Source organism: Anas platyrhynchos, chromosome 33, assembly GCF_047663525.1.
Source record: "Anas platyrhynchos isolate ZD024472 breed Pekin duck chromosome 33, IASCAAS_PekinDuck_T2T, whole genome shotgun sequence".
NCBI lineage: Eukaryota > Metazoa > Chordata > Aves > Anseriformes > Anatidae > Anas > Anas platyrhynchos.
Window position 1 is genome coordinate 1,188,876 of NC_092618.1, and position 16,674 is coordinate 1,205,549.

Here is a 16,674-nt window from a genome sequence, read left to right on the forward strand (position 1 = left end):
CACAGACACCTAAGCAGTAAAGAGCAATGCTAAACAACCACGATATCCCAGAACACACAAATACTGCGTAACAGTGACAGAAAGCGCTAGAATTCAAAACAAAAATTACCTCCACCAAATCGGTTTTGTCGTAGTCTTCTCTATGGTTGTAAATACACTGATTAATGACGCCATATACTTTTTCCAGGTGTTAAATGTCAAATCCCTTCGTTATCTTAGTGACAAAGCATAACAGTTTCTGAAGACAACAATGGAGCAAAACAACAACTTTAGAATAGTATAAGATCCTTTGAATACGCTCTATATGTTTTCAGAGGTTGAACAGTAACAATACAAGTGACAGCCTACTTTTTCTTACGCTATTAAATAAAATGTGACACTTCAGAGAACAGATTAAATATCCCATAAGATTTCAGCAGGGAAAATATGAGTTAATTTTTCATATTTCAGAGAAAGGAAAGGCTGAAATTTCGGACAATCTTTTACTACTAATCAATCACATCAACGGTTGTAATTGCAAGTCGACTGCTCCCAAAGCAGCAGGGAATGACACGATCCTCTTTGTAGGACAGCTGCTGCCACAGCAAAGCCACTGTTGCATTTCATTAGAGAAGCGTTGCAGCAGCGCGGGGCACTGTAAAAAGGCTGCAGATCTTGTAGATACAGCTGTGCCAGCTGGAAAAGGAAGCACCCTTAGGTGATTACCTTTACCCACGTGTGCCATGCCTACAACTCTGCTGGCAGAACAGATTGCTCAAACGCCCAGAGCAAAGGTGGATTAGTTTGCTCAGTCCTACCTTTAAATTCAGGGGTGGGTAAATAGCAAAGTGACTGCTTGTAGCAATCACCTCTCTCTCACACAGCCATTTCTATTACCAAAGATGCAGAGATGATAATCTCTGGCACAGCAACAGTGACAAGCTAGTGGCAGCACCTTCTTCCACTGCCACAGCTGTCCATTAGCTGTGTGAGCCTGCGAGTATGTAGCTTTAGGGAGCAGCCATACCAAATGGAAATACTACTGCCCCCTGGAAATAATGCTGCTATCATCTAATCAGCAAACTCTGCCTCCCTCGTGTATATATATACACACACACACACTATAAGAACTTCTAATGCTGCACTTTCAAGGAATTTCAGAAAAGTAGTCACTTCTCCATGGCTAGCTAGTTTACGTCAACCTGCTAACTTCAGGTTTAAAATCATCACTGCAAGAAATAAAGATCCTTTTCAGGTTCTTAATACATCAAAGCATGAAAAAAAAATCCCCAAATAAAAGCCCTCAAACCCATCATTAAAATTACAAATCATTAAATGATATCCATAATAGTGCTAGCAGGTTGTCAATGTGGTATTTTAAAATTCAGCAAGGCCTTTTATCTTAAAAATTAGGCAAAGAATCTGTCTCCTAAACTACAGATGACCAGAAGCAAATGGTAGCCTACAGAAATCTACACGAGGTATGGAAACTAAACAGTCACAGTGCATATGTCCTATTTGAGCATCAAAAAAAAAGCTGAAATTAGACATACTTTGAGCTCATAGCGATCCACGATAACTATGTAGTCTGTCTCTGTAGGAACTTGTACAGGGTTCTCATCACTTATCTGTTGCTGGTCTTCTTCCCAAGAATGTTCAGGAGTCACTGCTTGAAATGCCCAGGAATCTGGAAGGACACAAATTTCTTCAGTCAGGTTTCCTGTTTATCTAGAATACAGTCTCAGTGAAGTATCCTGTACCTGCAAAACAGTCTCTCTCTACAAATACAGAGACAGAATTGTTATCGTCTGCACTGAGAAATACTTGGCTTCTCCCTTCTTTCCAGCTAAAGCCACTGCTCCATAAAAAAACAGAAACTAAGACAAAAAAAAGCAAACAAAAATACCCACAAACAAACAAAAAGCACTAATGAAAAGGTTAATAGTGAAAAAAAATAGTCATGTTGCCAATTCAGGTTAGGGAACACATCTTAGAGTACAACATTAGGGCTTAAGTCTCCTATTCCACATGTTACTCTGGATCCACGCATCTTGAAGTGCTGCTTTTTCACCTAAGCTGCTCGTTATTGGAAAGCACCTCGTACAATAAAAGAGTGTCAGTGACTGCCTGCTTTCAGTTAGGTACCATTAGAAAAAAACACACTTTAGAATCAAAAAAACAGCACCTACAGAAACATGTGGGCTAGGCTTGCACAATTAGAGGAGCAACATCGTTATGGAATAAACTGTGTGATGATTTTTGAGAGCTGTAACAGAAAAAATAGAGTGAAATTGAAGGCTAAAGCTAATAAATAGTGCAATCCTCCTCAGCAAGAATAGGGTGCTAAAGGATCTGATGGACTTCTCCCTTACCATTTGAACTTGGATTTCCATTAGTTATAGTTCCCCATCTTGGTGTTGAATATCCACAAAGCTTAGCACTTTCCTTTTCAGTGTTAAGTTTAACTTGACATACGTCAGAAACATGTTTGTCCACAAACTCTTCTCCATCACTATTGTTTTGGTCATCTGTTGGTACTCTGTTCTCTGTATCGAATTGAGAACTCCTCTTTGCTGCAGCACGCGCACAGTTGTTCCTTCTGCGCTTTCTTTCTGACGCACCTACAAAGAGACAGCATAAAAAAATAATCCAAAACATAACCAAAAGAATTCTTTCTTCAAAATCCATTATCTTCATCTTACTCAACTGACAAGGAAAACAAAGGAACTGAGCTACCACTGCCTATATCCCTACATATGCTGAGAAAAGAGTTGAAAGTTAATGGGGTCAGTTTGCTATTAAGATTAAAAACAAGCAAACAAACCACACACACAGCTACGGAATTTCATTCACTAAACAGTCACTTTCAGGATTTTACATGCTGAGGATTCTTACTTTGGATGGGCAGCATTAATACAACGTGAGGTTATTTGACAAAGTCACTGTCTTACTACATGAACTAATACAGATGAACATCATAAAAGCCTCTGGAAATAAGCTCTCCTTCGAGTCTGGTATCAAGCTGAAGACTTCAAAAGCTGAATACGTGTTTGGAAGAGATTAATTAATGAGACAATTTTAAGGGAATATTCAAAGGAGAAAAAACATGAAGACTTATACCTCGTACGCTTCCTGATTTGGTAAACCTTTTGTGAAAAAACAAACTTTGTGGTTTTGCCCAACATTCGTAGTATTCATATAGTATTGCAAAAGGATATGGGTGGAGTCCATGGCAAAATTCCCACTCTCACTAGTTAGACTTCCCTCCTTCAACTGGGAATCACAGTATGAGGTAGCTAAGATTTTAGCATTTGGGGAAGGGAGGGGTGGAGTGGGGGTAAAAATGCCATTTTGCATAATTAAAAACTAGTTAAGTATTCAGAAACTGCCATCCACAACATTTTTTACCTCAAGAATTAGCAATTTAGGGGCGGCTAAATGTCAATTGGGCCATCAAAGTTGTTTTTGTTTGTTTGTTTGTTTGTTTTTTATGTTGTAAACCAACTTTCTTTGAACTTTAATTCATCACTATATTGAATGAATGACCTCTGGATTTCTCTCTCACATTTTGAAGTAAATTTGAAAACAAAATACCTCTGGCATAAAGAGCCAGGCATCAGAGACACCTGTTGCGCCTCAAGAACAGAGAAGGTATGAATGACAAGAGCAGCTGAATAAAATGCAACTTACCATTAGAAATGGGTGTACTGGCATCTACAGGTGCCGCTGTCATCTCCTCATTTTCATTACTCTCTTCCTCTGGTTTGTCGTCTTCAGTAGCAGGGTTCTGCTGTGGTGACTTGGAGTCGTCCCATGGAGACCACGCTGGAGAGGTGCGACCTTGCAATAAAGAATAGATACCAAAGATCTTCGTCGTGCATTTTCAGTTACAAATGCAGAGACAAGTCTTAAAATCCTTAGCGTTAAAGCACGTACCTCTTTTCTCACGAGATTCTTTAATTTGTTCACAAAGTCGTCCAAACTCTGTATCCATTTCGTTCCTCACCATTGAATATGCAGTGTCTTGCAAAACATAGGCTCTGTGACGATCTGAAATTTTACAGACTTTAACTGAATGTTGTCTACCAACCAATGAAACTGTTTTGATCACAGAAAAAAATTGCTTTCTTCATAGGTTGGTTCCAAAAGGTTATCTCAGTGAATATTTTCAGCATAACAACGTAGAAGTTAATTAAACAAAAGCACTAGTTCCTTGGGAACACTTATATCACAATTCCATGCCCAAGTAGCAAAATGGTAAAATAGTTACAATGTGGTAAGAGATGTTCTCTGTGGATGTCCAAAATCATCTAATCCATCTGAAGTCTACTGTTTGAACACAGCATTTATCCATCTATACGTTTGACCGATTTTTTAAACTAGGGCTAAAAAGCACATCCTCACCTGTAGATCTTTGATCCGGGTAGTACTCTAAGGCATTGTTACAGATTAGATCGATGTCCTTCAGATAGTCTCCTGCAGTGAGGTACTGGTGCGAGTCAATTTGAGTCAGAACTGTTAAAAGATCCATCGGCTCTTTAATCCTTGTGGCATAGTCAGGTACCTGCAGATCAAATACAAGCATTCAGAGGTTTTCTTAACCTTGCGCACTGTCTACCAAATTATTCTGAAAACTTTAAATAAACGACTTCCTAAAAACTCTGAACATTTGCGATGCATCAGAAGATGCTGAAATTAACCAGTTTGCTTCTCAAAAATGGAAGGGCTCTTTCAACTGGCATTAGAGCTGCTAGGAGAGGACAACAAGAGGTAGGGCGGTCAGAAGCACGTGCATGGTAGAGAAGAAACACTGAGGGTGGGAGATTCATTTCACTTTGCTTCAGAAAATCACAACAGTGAAAGCTGAGTAAGCCATCCGACATTCTCTTTGTTGTCGACATTGAGGAAAAGGTGCATGCATTGCACCTGTGAAGTACCTATTGCAGGCATCTACTTTAGAATGAGGTAACTGGGCCCAGAGGTGCCGAGTTCTTCCCTCAGACCGTAAGAGGAGCCTAATAACTAGTTCAGATGAGGACATACGTATCTGTCTGGATTTTTCACAGCTCAAGAACCTAGGAGAAAAGGGGAAGAAAAGCCAGTGGATGCCCACATGAAGAGGACTTTGCTGATCCGCAGGTATATTCAAGTTACATCTGTCTTTGAAATATACGCCCCTAGTTTAGACTTATCTAATCAATTAAGGAGAAAAAGGCATCTAAGCAGCCAATTGGAGGAAAAAGAAAACACACTGCACTTATGGTTGATTCCTATTGAGGAGTTCCAGATGAAACAGAGAACAGGATCTCAAAACTTACTTTTACAAACGGCTGCTCCTATTCCTGTTCCCACAGGTACTGACAGTCCAATAAAGGGCTTTAGACTTCATTAAAGTAGTCCTGTAAATACTGTTTGTAATTATAAGGGAGGATCTCTGGGCTTTTCAGTGCTGTGACATGCCTACATACCAAAGCCTTTTCACGAGCAAACTGTGTTGGCATTTGGACTGGCTTTTTAGAATGAAACCAGGGCTTTCAGCGAATAATCCAATAAGAGACGTTTGAGAGTCAGCAGAAGTAAAAGCACTGCCTCTGCTTCTTGCAAAATCCTAATAGCGCAGCCCTAAAAACAAAGTTGAACCTTCCCCAAAACGCTGAGAAATACGAACGCTGAGAAGTTACAGACACACAGATCAGCACTAGTTTACCTTCTGTGGGTCAACGGGCTTTGCAAATTCCCTGAAACGTCTGTCAGTGGCAAGTCTGTGAGTAATGTCCCTCAAGAAAATTCTAAGTTCACGCAAGGTATCCTCCTCTTCCTCCTCCAGCATCCCTACTTCTTCCTCTTGTGGCTTCTGAGGCTCAGCTGGTGGTGCTACAGGCAGGACTTCCAATGTCCGATCAACTTCAATTAATCAGGAAAAATTAGCCAATTTACAGTACTCAAATTCAAGCATATGACAAATTACTGACAGAAAATGACCACCAAAGCAAATCCCAAAGAGCTAGTAACTTCGATAGGAAAGTTTTAGATGTACTTCTTATATCCTCCTCACCCGTTTTCTTTACAGGAGGCTTAGCCACTTGATTTAGAATTAGGTCCTCAAAAAAAGCTGCTCTCTCTGCCCTACCAGGCACCTCAATATTGCACACTTCTCCAAATTCCTTATTAAATAATTTTTGGATCTAAAGCAGAAGGAGGAAAGACATTTCAGATTTAAGGCCACAAAAACTCATCTTCTATTCCAAAAAGACGAGTACCTTTTAAAATTAATAATAACCTGAAGAACACAAACTGAAAAAAGTTATCTTCCTGGCCTTAAACGGCTACATTTTCACAGGCTGGCACGGCAAATTCAAATATCACCTTTAAGAATCACCTGTAGAATTAAAGCTCGGTGAAGGGATTGTACGCTACACTGATAAAGTAATGCCTTTCACCACATCCAACATCGCTTCCTTTGTATTTACTTGCCTTGCTGCATCCTTTACTTAGAACCTTTATGGCTATAGAGGGAAGAGAAAGGCTTCAGCAGACAAGTGAGGGCTTTTTGCTGAGTTTTTATTTCTCTACCAAAAGGTGTCTGAAGTAGCTAGTACCTCTACGTCTTCCTCCATTTTCAATTTCTAGTATTAAAAGGTAGGTAAGGAATTTCACTACTTATTTTAGAAGGAATTTAGAACCTGCACAAAAACTTCTGTGGGAACTCAAGCACTTTCAAAGCAGTTGATAATAAACACGTCTAGGTAAGACCCGTTCTCTTCCCCCAATAACTGAGACAAAATAATCAGAACGAGAACAGCGTGTTCCTGTTTTGGGCACCTTCCCTTAATGTAAACTCTCAGAAGTCAATGAAGTTCTGCATGTACTTTTTTTACTACAGTTTATTTAGGAATACAACTAGAATTCCATTCCAAAGTTACTTGAGCAGAAATTGGAACTCAGCTTTCCAGCTTGGAAAGCTTTGGCCTATATGAAGAAAGAAACTGATTTTTTTTTTTTTTTAATCAAAGTGTTTCAATTCTCTACTAAATTGCATTATTAGCAGTTTACCCAACATAGCATGGAATGACAGACTGTCAGAAGAAGTCTCTTCAGTAAAGACATCCTCTTGTCATTTCAAGCACTGCATATTCTTGACTGAACCACTTTGTAGCCACCGGAATTATTGTATTAATTTATTATTTGCATGCGTGAGAAGGGGGTGAAAGTCACTTGCTTGACTCAGAAAAAACTTTAAGCAGATGCTTTCACAGTATTCCTTTTCTCTAAGCAAATTTTAAGTGATTTGTTAGGGTGCCTGAGTAATAACAGTATGCATTTAACAGCACAGCATTTTGATGCTGGAAGCATTCAAAAATTACAAGAAACTGAAGAAATAGTAAGAAAAGTATTGAAAAACACCTCTTCTGGGAGATCTGAGTGACGTACATCAGACGTAGCAAGCAGCAAAACTGGCGAAAATGCTGGAATGTTACGTAGTAGAGTTAGAAAAGTAAGTTTCAAGGCAGGTCCAGCGTTGTCCCACCATAAATGGATATCTGGGACATAACTTATGCTTGGTGCTGTCTTCTGAGCATTTCGGATCAGCTAGTGAAAAGGAAAGCTTGGGTAAGAAAACTAAAACACGGAGAATAACCTGTTAATACATAGCTACATAGCCATCTGACTGCCCCATGAAATGAAACTATGTGAACAGAGTGGCAAGCATCCTTTCACATAAGGAATTTCTCTGGGCACCCTTTCAGATTATCAGTATTCGGAGAACTCTAGTCAGAAGATGGGAAGGATATATTCAGGCAGTGGCTAGACACCGTAGCTATATGGCCACAGCCACAATCATCGCATAACAAAGAAAGGAAATGTCCCTCTTTTGGGACACATCAGTATTCAGTAGTGTAACATGCCTGTTCTTACTTGTATAGCTCTCAAATGTTTCCACTAAAGGTAAAAATATTTTAAGGTAGTGATGCCAAACAGTAAAATGGATTTCCTGCCTAAAAGTAAAAACACCAAATCTGTTCATTTTTTCTAGCTAAAACCACATCAGCGTGTTAATGCTTTTATTGCACACACTGCAACAGCACAAGTTGTGTATGTCCGTGTGAAAACAAAATAAACAGAAGCCCCAAACCTTGGTTGCCTTACTAATATAATTTAAAAGAAGGCTACAAAAAGTAGCCGACATGCAGTCTGGTACAGAGCCATCTACTGGGAGCACACAGTCTTAGGAGGCAATGAGAACTACTTTCTGGATCCCAGGGAGATGAGCAGCATTTCTTTCCACAAAGAGATGTTCATTAGCAATACCGCCCAGCTTCCTGAGCTGCTAGCAACATCCTCACTGTAAAATTGGGTATGGAAAACGTGGACATGTACAACATCCAGATTGTTTGTGGTGCTGTCTAAAAGAAAAGGGGATTTTCAGACAGAAGCAAACATCCCAGCACATTAAAAGAAGGCCACCTCCATTACCAATGAATTTTGCTCACCTTACTTGCAACTCGATTGATCCTCTACATACAGTCAGTGAATCCGATGAGAATAAAAAGAAAAAAGGTACCTGTCCGCAGATTTCTTCTGGCGGTGCAATGTTTGTAAGCAGAACAGAAAGGTCCAGGGTGTGAACGGGAAACTTCTCCAAAGCGTGCAACACCACGGGTGCCACGTAAGAAACCTGGCCGTACCCTTCTTTTCCTACTATTAGCAGACGGGGCCGGCGTGATGTTGGTTCGCAGAAAGCACTCCTAGAACAAGAGTTAAGAAAACAAGCTTATAAATGAGGTGCTGAATAGACACACAGATGTTCCAAGTACTTTTCCTATAGATTTTCTTTTCCCTCCCCAAATAATCCCAATGGCAGTGGTACATTAAATACATGTAAGATTTCCAGTTAAGTTATTCAGTCATTCCAATTGTTTCATCTTCTTCCCTTGTGTTTCCTATTCTTTACTAAACCAAGACTGCAAATTAATATCCCTGCAATCTTGCCTTACTACTAGGAAATAAATTTGCAATGAGCATTTGTTTCCCCACTACAGTCAGGCTGTACCTTTGCTGGCTTAAATCAAAGATGCTAGAGACTTAGCCTTGCTCTAGAGGACAGAAAATCTTCTGGACAGCACAGCAATAGAAACTGAGAAAAATAACTGATCCAGCTGCGACAACATGATCTAACTTTCCAACCGTGGGCTTGCATGACTTCCATACTAAAATACCACAAGATTAACACAACTTGGTGGCTTAACAAATAAAGACACCATTCAAATTTTTCTCAAGGTGTTTTAACAAGCCATTTCTCAGTGTTCTTTCTACTACAAAATTCACTACTGGTTTAACAATCCTGGAAAACAGAAGGGCAAAAGGTGGCAACACAAACCCCTAAAGTTGGGGTACTTTTAGCTAAAAGGACAGATAGGACATGTATGCGGTCTTGAGTCTTTCAAAGAATGCCATGGATTAAGTCAACGTGTTCTGGTAGTCTACGGATCACTTTGGCTTAGGAAGAGAAGCCTGGGCATTTCAATTGGGTCATTCAGAGCAACTTCATTACAACTTTAGTCCCTTCACCCTTTCTTCTTGTGAATACCAAGCACCCCTTCTACACACTAACTTGATGTTACCCCTTCGTCTACCACCCCTCACACTTTTAACAGCTGGAACTGTTTACAAAGACTCATCAGACCTGAGAATTTAAACATAACAGGGATCTATCTTTCTTTACCTGCTGAAACAGAGGAGTTTTTTCTCCGGTCCGTCAGGCATTCCATCTTTGAATTCATCTCCGGAAACCAAGGATGCATCGTCATCACTGTTGAACATACCATCTTGTAAAATAGGATTTAAATGGTCTGAAAGGCAAAAGAGGTTTGTTAACTTCCCTGAATAGCCTTTGTCTCTTTCTCTTACATTAATACAGCTTCTAAATCAGTGCCAAAACCCTTTCTTCATTTGAGAGCACACACTGAAAGCTATTTCCTAGAGTTCATCCCACCACAGATCTAAGCAGATGGCACAAGGCCCTACAAAGCTGTACCAAGTCCCACTGATGTGTACGTATAAGGTACGCTACTCTTGGTGATTTTTTTCTCTCCCTTAGAATAAAGGAGCTTACGAACAATCTTTAGCAGAATTATAAAGAAGTGGATGCTGTGGTTATACCTTGCTGTCGGTCCTCCTTTAGCACTAGCTGTGCCTGCGGGAAGATCTTCTGCACAACTTGTAAAATATTCGCTACTGATCTTTTAAAAAGTGGCTTGAAAATGGGTGATAGTGCTTGTACGGGTGAAGCCTCGATCCTGTTTGATGCCGGAACAACCTTCTTCGGAGCCATGAAAAAGTCCTTTGCTTTTATTTTAATAGAATTAACGTCTAGTTGCAATTTCTCCCTACTTGCATAAATCTGAGGATAGCATCGGCGCAGAGAGCACAGAGCAGCTTCAGTACATAGGGATTTGATATCTGCACCACAGTATCCTAACAAACAAAAATCAAACGTTACATCAGTCAAGGCCCAGGTTTACAACATGCAACATTTAAAGAATTTGTCATGTCAAAACCAAACAGGTTAACAGGGAATTCAAAGTGCTACCGCTCTGCAGGGAAGTTTCATGTTGCTCACTGCCTGATATCCTGCGCTTATGCAGCTGAAGCAGACTCCTCATCAAAAACTATACTCTTGAGGCAGATGCCCCAGAACCATTTAATGTTCTCAGACAACAAGAGGAACGACAACAAAGAGTAAATAGATGAAAGCATCTAACTCTGATTGCTATGAAGGCGTGCCAGCTGCCTCGTTGACTAGTTGTGCAGCAAGGCACAAGAGCTTGGGTACTGCCTGGTACAAGCTAAGGTTCTTTACAACTTGGTCACAAGCAAGAATCCATTTTGGTTTCAGTCTTACCAATGCATTTCTCAGCTAGTTCATCAAGCAACATGTCCGGTGGCTTAGGGGTCCAGTCACGAGTATGAATCTTGAAAATTTCTTTTCTAGCCTGGAAGCAAAATCATTGCATTTTAGCTTGTCTCAAGTTTTCCTTAAAAATACCAACAAGAAACAAACAAACAAAAAAAACAAAACAGTCCTCCCTCAAAACCCCTCATCTACTAATACGCTTTTCTTACTTGCTCAACTTTCAAGTATTTTACAGTTATTTAATATACACTCTGCATTGTCAACCAGGAAATTGAATATTTCTTATTTGTTACACTGGACTTTTTTCTAGGAACCTACAGTGAAAGAAAAGGCATTTATAGCTTCAATAACAAGTTTCCAAACTACGAGACCTAAAGACCCAGAGGAAAATACTGCAATGAAAAATTTATCCAGAAACATTTCTTTGTTGTCCAAAAAACTTCTCTAAAATTTAACAAGCTTTCATTGTGACAGTCTCATTACTTCATCACATTTGCTTTTCAGGCAGTAAATTCACAGAAAGCACTTCTGGCACAATGTTTCAAATTGCTACAATTACTATAAAGAAGAAAATAATTATGACTCAAACTACTACCACTGATCTGGGGCACAATCAAATGCACACATGCCCCCTATTCATTCATAAGTGAAGGACTGAGACCAAAAACACAACTTCATGATGAAAGCGCCCAAGTGGACTAAATAATTAAGCAAACAGGTACAACTTTGGGAATGAAAGGTTTGATTACAGAACTAACTACTTGGTGGTATCATCTTGACCATATATATTCAGTACCAGATTTGCCCTCCATGGAACAACGCAGTGTCTCCACATATCACTCTCTTGTTCAAGTTGTCAATTTTTTTTTCCTATAAAGTTGGACTTTGCCATGGTAGCGCTAACGTTGAATTTCAGTTCTCACCTCTTTATTTGGCAAGTTGAAGAGGAACTCTCTGTCAAAGCGTCCTGGTCTTCGTAAAGCAGGATCTATAGAATCCAGTCTGTTGGTAGCTCCGATTACCACGATCTCCCCGCTGTTAACTATGCCGTCCAGAAGCGTCAGAAGAGTTGAAACAATGGAACTAATAGAAAAATATAATTTTTACTTACTGGTTCAGTAAATTTTGTCACATTCCACATGACTTTCTTCCATGAGTAGTCAAAAAGGATAAGCTTTAAGGACAAGACTCATTTTAAGACATAAACAATAGGTAAGTTAACACAGACCACATGCTGATATCAGGCTTAGTAAATTGGTTTCAACTATTGTTTAGAAGCACCTGTTTTGGCATTGAGTTACAAGTTTTCAGGATAAATTAACGTGTTCACAGTAAATTAAACAGGTCATCATCCTTTTTTTTTTTTTTTCATTCCCCAAAGATCAAGCAGATTTTATGTAGGTGCAAAACTGTAATACCTATGAATGTGGTCTTGTTTACTAGAGCGCACAGGAGCGAGACCATCTATCTCGTCAAAGAAAATAATTGAAGGTCGCATCTGATAGGCCTAGCACAAAAACACAGAGTAAAACACCATTATCTAAAGGAAAAATACACAAAAACATCATGGTTGGAATGTCATCTAAACTAGATTTTTCACTTCAGCCTCTGGGACCTCTACTGATAGAGCTACTGGAGTATCTGGCATGACTAACAGAAGACAGCAGTCTGTGTCAACCCACTGTATCCGGGTGACAGGAAGCAAATCGTTCCAGTAGCTCCTACAGCTGACATTCACAGCAGAAACACTGGCATTTCCGTTTCAGTGGGAAAAAAAAAATAACAAAATACAAAAAAAGCAAGTTCTACTTAAAAACGTTGACCACAGAAAATAATGGTTTCAACTCTGACAGAACACACTGTGCATTTCAACCTTACCTGTTCAAATAACACACGAAGTTGGCGTTCTGATTCCCCCACGTATTTTCTCATGCAGTCCGAAGCACTTCTCATAAAAAATGTTATTTTTCTGTCACTTCGGCTATATTCACCGGCAAGTGCACGAGCAACTAGTGTTTTCCCTGTTCCTGGGGGGCCATAAAATAGACAGCCTCTGCAATAAAAAACGATCCAGATAGGAAAAAAAACATCATGATGAGTACCTCCTACAACCATCATCTCTAGAACAAGCGTCTTTCCTAACCAAAACACATCATGTACAAGACAGCAGTAATAGCTGAAGTGTGGGTAGAGTCAGAACAGATAGAAGTTCTGCATTTTTACAACGTTTCACAAGAAAATTCATTTTTTTCACCCAAAGAAATGAATAAGGGGGTAACTCAAGTGTATAAAACCTTCAAAAGAGAGCATACTGTCCCAGAAGGACACTTCCAAAACTGCTGACAAACAGTTTGATCACAGCAAACCGGAGCCAAACAGGCAAACTTCAGCACAGAATCTGAGAATGGGCTGAATGGTGAATCACCACTTCATTCTTCAGTGATAAACTGCATATTCTTGCTTTCATAATATGCAGAATCTGATAGTAAAGCATTTAATGCTCCTCTCAAAAGCATTAAGTTACTGGGTTTGGTCTCTCAGACCATCTATTGCTGATGGCACGTGAGGAAGCCTAAAGCCGGAAGGAAAAGAGATGCCTTAGCACTCAGAGGGAAAAAAAAAAAAGAAAACAAAAGTAGGCAGGAAAAACAATTGGGCTTCCAGGCAACATATTACAATTGACTTCCACTAGATAATCCCTTCTTGCCTACAAACTAATCAAGCTGACTGTGGTGTAAATGCCTGAAGTAACTAGGAAAATAAAACTAACATTCACGTTTTTAAGGAAAAGGTACAGCTTTGAAGAGGCTTTCAGGGTAGGGCATAACTGCATTATCTGAGTGTTCCCTAGGCTCCCAACCTTAGATGCTATCGCGCTGGGGAAACTTGGTGTGCTAGCTCTAAGGAACACCACGGAGCGTGGAGTGGAGTGGAGACACCACGGCTAGGCTCTGTGATCAGGTGGGACCTCGATTGTTCTTGTGCACAAAGCAGCACTTTTTGCCACCCTAAGCCAAAGACCTGTCATGTTTTGACAAATGCTGTACCCTAGTGTACTTTTTGCTCATTATAATATCATTATAATACCAAAACACACCTCCATCCCAAAAGCTACCCGCCTCCAAGGTGCGACCACCCCTCACTGAGCATGCGCTCTGAATTTCTCGGAGCCTATTACTTTAAACGGAGACGGGAAAACTTTACACCAATCATAACTAAGATATGCTTGACTAGAGCCACTCAAGCTCCACCTAAAAGATAGAAAATAATATAAATTGGCCCAAGAGAGAGGGGATGTGAGGGAAGATACCATCGTCAGGGGAGATACCATCCCGAGGACATACAGCATCCTTAGGACCTCCTGACTCCTGGGATCAGTCGACGGGCTGAACCTCTCTTCCCCCCCCATTGGGACGCCTTTGGGTGAGATCTGAATATTTGCTTATAAATCTCTATATAGAGTCTTTGATCCTTTCAACGCGTTTATTTCTAGGCTGTGCACCCATAACACCTATAACACCTGTAACACCTGTAACATCTATACCATCTATAACATCTATAACATCTGTAACACCTATAACACCTATAACATCTGCAACACCTATAACACCTGTCACATCTATAACACCTATAACGCCTGTGTATTTCATGCATATTAGCTTGCTTTTGCAGACAGTCACTATCGCCGGCAATCCAAAAGAACCTGATATTCTGTTGCTGTAATAAACCATACTTGATTGCATTGTGATAGCTTTCATTAATGCGACTTGGGTGAGGGTGATTATCCGTGATAATTCAGTGTTCTGAATCTAACCAGACCCCCAGACGGTTAATGCATTGTTGGTGAATGTCTGAACGGACCCCCAGGTGGTTAATACGTTTTTGGTGAATGTCTGAGTGGACCCCCAGGCGGTTATTACGTTTTTGGTGATTGTCCGAACGGACCCCCAGTTTTGGTGAATGTCCGACTGGTTCAGTACTCTGAATTCAAACGGGCCCGTGACGGTTAATCAGCTACACCCCTTTAACGCGACACTGACTTGTACATAAAACTGAGAACAAAACCACTCCAACCCAACTAACCCAACTTTTTAAAGACACCAGACGGTAAAACTTAAAATTTTAAGACGTTGCTTATATTTTTAACCTACAAATATTCTGGATTCTATCCATTTTTAAGAAACCACTTTTTGCCACTACTAAAACAAACGTTCACCGCTGCCAAAATGTTGAAGCATGGAAGCATATTGATGCCTGAATTGAACTTTCTCCTGAAAACAGCTGACTTACGATTTATCACTTTAATGAGTTACCTGGGGGACTGAATATTGAACCGCTGAAAAACTTCTGGATACAGGAGGGGAAAAATCACCATCTCTTTCAAAGCTGCGATGTGTTCGGAAAGACCACCCACGTTCTCAAATCCAATCTAAAGAGAAATTCAACACAACAGAGTTTGTATGTTAAAGAAAGCAGCAACCTAGATCAAGGTTTCATCAGAAATTATCTCAGCACAACGGAAACATTCTGGGCAACTTTTGAAGTTGCTTTAGAGAAAACCATCAACAAAGGTAGTTGTAGATGGCACACTGAGATCTTTCATAATCCCTGGAAACACTCGCTGACACGATGATTAGTTTAAGACTTACCGCACTATCTATTTGCATTGCATCTCCCTGACTTCCTCCAACTTTCTTTTGATCCCTCTGAACTCTCTTTAGGTCCTGTTTCTGAAGTTTCACTCGAAAAGTCCTGATTTGAATTAAGGAGAAGTTATAGGGCTTCTTTTTCTTTAAGATGCAACTCGAAGATTTTTGTTTTTCATAATAATGCCAAGCAAATGTAGAAAACATTAATTAATATATAGAAGACCTAACTAATTGACATAAACTCACACAGTTAAATTTAGATAAACTTAAACATGGCTAAATATTCATTTGAAGGAGATTCATCCCTCCCCTATTCTCTAATGACAGCAACCTTCTTGGAGATGTGCTCTCGCTGTCCTCACTGCTCTCACCACTCTCCTCCGTATCACATGTGCTAAGCAAGGGAGATGAGCAAGAGGGTGTAGAATCACTGATGTCATCTGCATGTCTCTGTCTGCAAGCAAGCATATAAACCAGAAAGTTAAAAAGAAAATAGAGCAGATACTAAGTAACACCAAAAATTAAGGGAATTCTATCTCAAAATTTACTCTGAGATCTATTTTCCAGTCCATTGTACTCCTTAGCAATCTGATTTCAAAGGCCATGACATGATTTTCCTCGTGACAACTGTCTGCTTTCAAGAATGCTCAACAAAATATCTGGCAATCAACAGCATTCTCTACGCACTAACTGCTTACAGAATCCAAAAAGCCTTTATCATTACTAAGGCAATTTATGATTTCATTTAGATCTTTTATTGTTTAAGGTTAACTTCATATAGAAACATTAGTTGATTCCAAACAGAAACTAGAGTCAGTATTTGAGTGATAACTTTTTTTTTTTTTTAATCCAACAAAACTTCCATAAAGCCTCTCCCTCTAAATCGAATAAAATTATTTTTGGTTTTAAGAAAATAATTTGTATCCTTCAAGATTAAATAGTGTGACTAAGATTTTTAAGGGGGGATTCTGGCTTCAGTTCCAGAACCAAAGAATTTCAGTTACAGAAACTCAGACACTACCTCCATAATCATCTTATCAGCGACCCACAAATATTGGATTTAAAAAAGAAACCAACTTAAAAGTATCCACCTCCTGCCCTCCAAATATTTCTTTCCTCTCTATCCTCAGA

At 39.7% G+C, this 16,674-nt stretch overlaps 3 protein-coding genes across 3 annotated transcripts in view; 1 reads left to right on the forward strand and 2 right to left on the reverse strand.

The window, feature by feature from the left end:
- On the reverse strand, window positions 1-5,819 carry LOC140000149 (ATPase family AAA domain-containing protein 2-like). Its single transcript, XM_072029923.1, has 7 exons — window positions 5,687-5,819; window positions 4,384-4,543; window positions 3,916-4,029; window positions 3,670-3,819; window positions 2,352-2,600; window positions 1,533-1,666; window positions 1-238 (listed from the first exon to the last, which is right to left on the reverse strand). The coding sequence occupies exons 1-7, from the start codon at window positions 5,807-5,809 to the stop codon at window positions 191-193; spliced, it is 978 nt and encodes a 325-aa protein (XP_071886024.1). The 5' UTR covers window positions 5,810-5,819; the 3' UTR covers window positions 1-190.
- The window catches only part of LOC140000148 (ATPase family AAA domain-containing protein 2-like), a 15,675-nt gene continuing 4,742 nt past the window's right edge, over window positions 5,742-16,674 (reverse strand). Inside the window, exons 4-15 of the mRNA XM_072029922.1 lie at window positions 15,875-15,997; window positions 15,544-15,646; window positions 15,208-15,323; window positions 12,773-12,947; window positions 12,313-12,401; window positions 11,818-11,977; window positions 10,883-10,973; window positions 10,141-10,455; window positions 9,704-9,830; window positions 8,543-8,726; window positions 7,411-7,569; window positions 5,742-5,883 (exon numbers count right to left, since the gene is read on the reverse strand). Of these exons, the coding sequence (XP_071886023.1) occupies window positions 5,854-5,883; window positions 7,411-7,569; window positions 8,543-8,726; window positions 9,704-9,830; window positions 10,141-10,455; window positions 10,883-10,973; window positions 11,818-11,977; window positions 12,313-12,401; window positions 12,773-12,947; window positions 15,208-15,323; window positions 15,544-15,646; window positions 15,875-15,997 (1,672 nt within the window). The 3' untranslated portion in view covers window positions 5,742-5,853. The remainder of the gene's footprint in view (window positions 5,884-7,410; window positions 7,570-8,542; window positions 8,727-9,703; window positions 9,831-10,140; window positions 10,456-10,882; window positions 10,974-11,817; window positions 11,978-12,312; window positions 12,402-12,772; window positions 12,948-15,207; window positions 15,324-15,543; window positions 15,647-15,874; window positions 15,998-16,674) is intronic.
- Window positions 13,637-16,674, forward strand: part of LOC140000150 (protein N-terminal glutamine amidohydrolase-like) — a 16,425-nt gene continuing 13,387 nt past the window's right edge. Inside the window, exon 1 of the mRNA XM_072029927.1 lies at window positions 13,637-14,317. The gene's annotated coding sequence lies outside the window, so the exon portion shown is untranslated. The remainder of the gene's footprint in view (window positions 14,318-16,674) is intronic.

Bases quoted from the DNA above. Each gene is read 5' to 3' on its own strand.
- LOC140000149 (XM_072029923.1), bottom strand. From the start codon at position 5,809: ATGCTGGAGGAGGAAGAGGAGGATACCTTGCGTGAACTTAGAATTTTC. The intron at 2,601-3,669 runs GTAAGTTGCATT...GTCTCTTTGTAG, and splicing joins CAGTACACCCATTTCTAATG to GTGCGTCAGAAAGAAAGCGC. The intron at 239-1,532 runs GTATGTCTAATT...TGTTGTCTTCAG, and splicing joins TGGATCGCTATGAGCTCAAA to AAACTGTTATGCTTTGTCAC.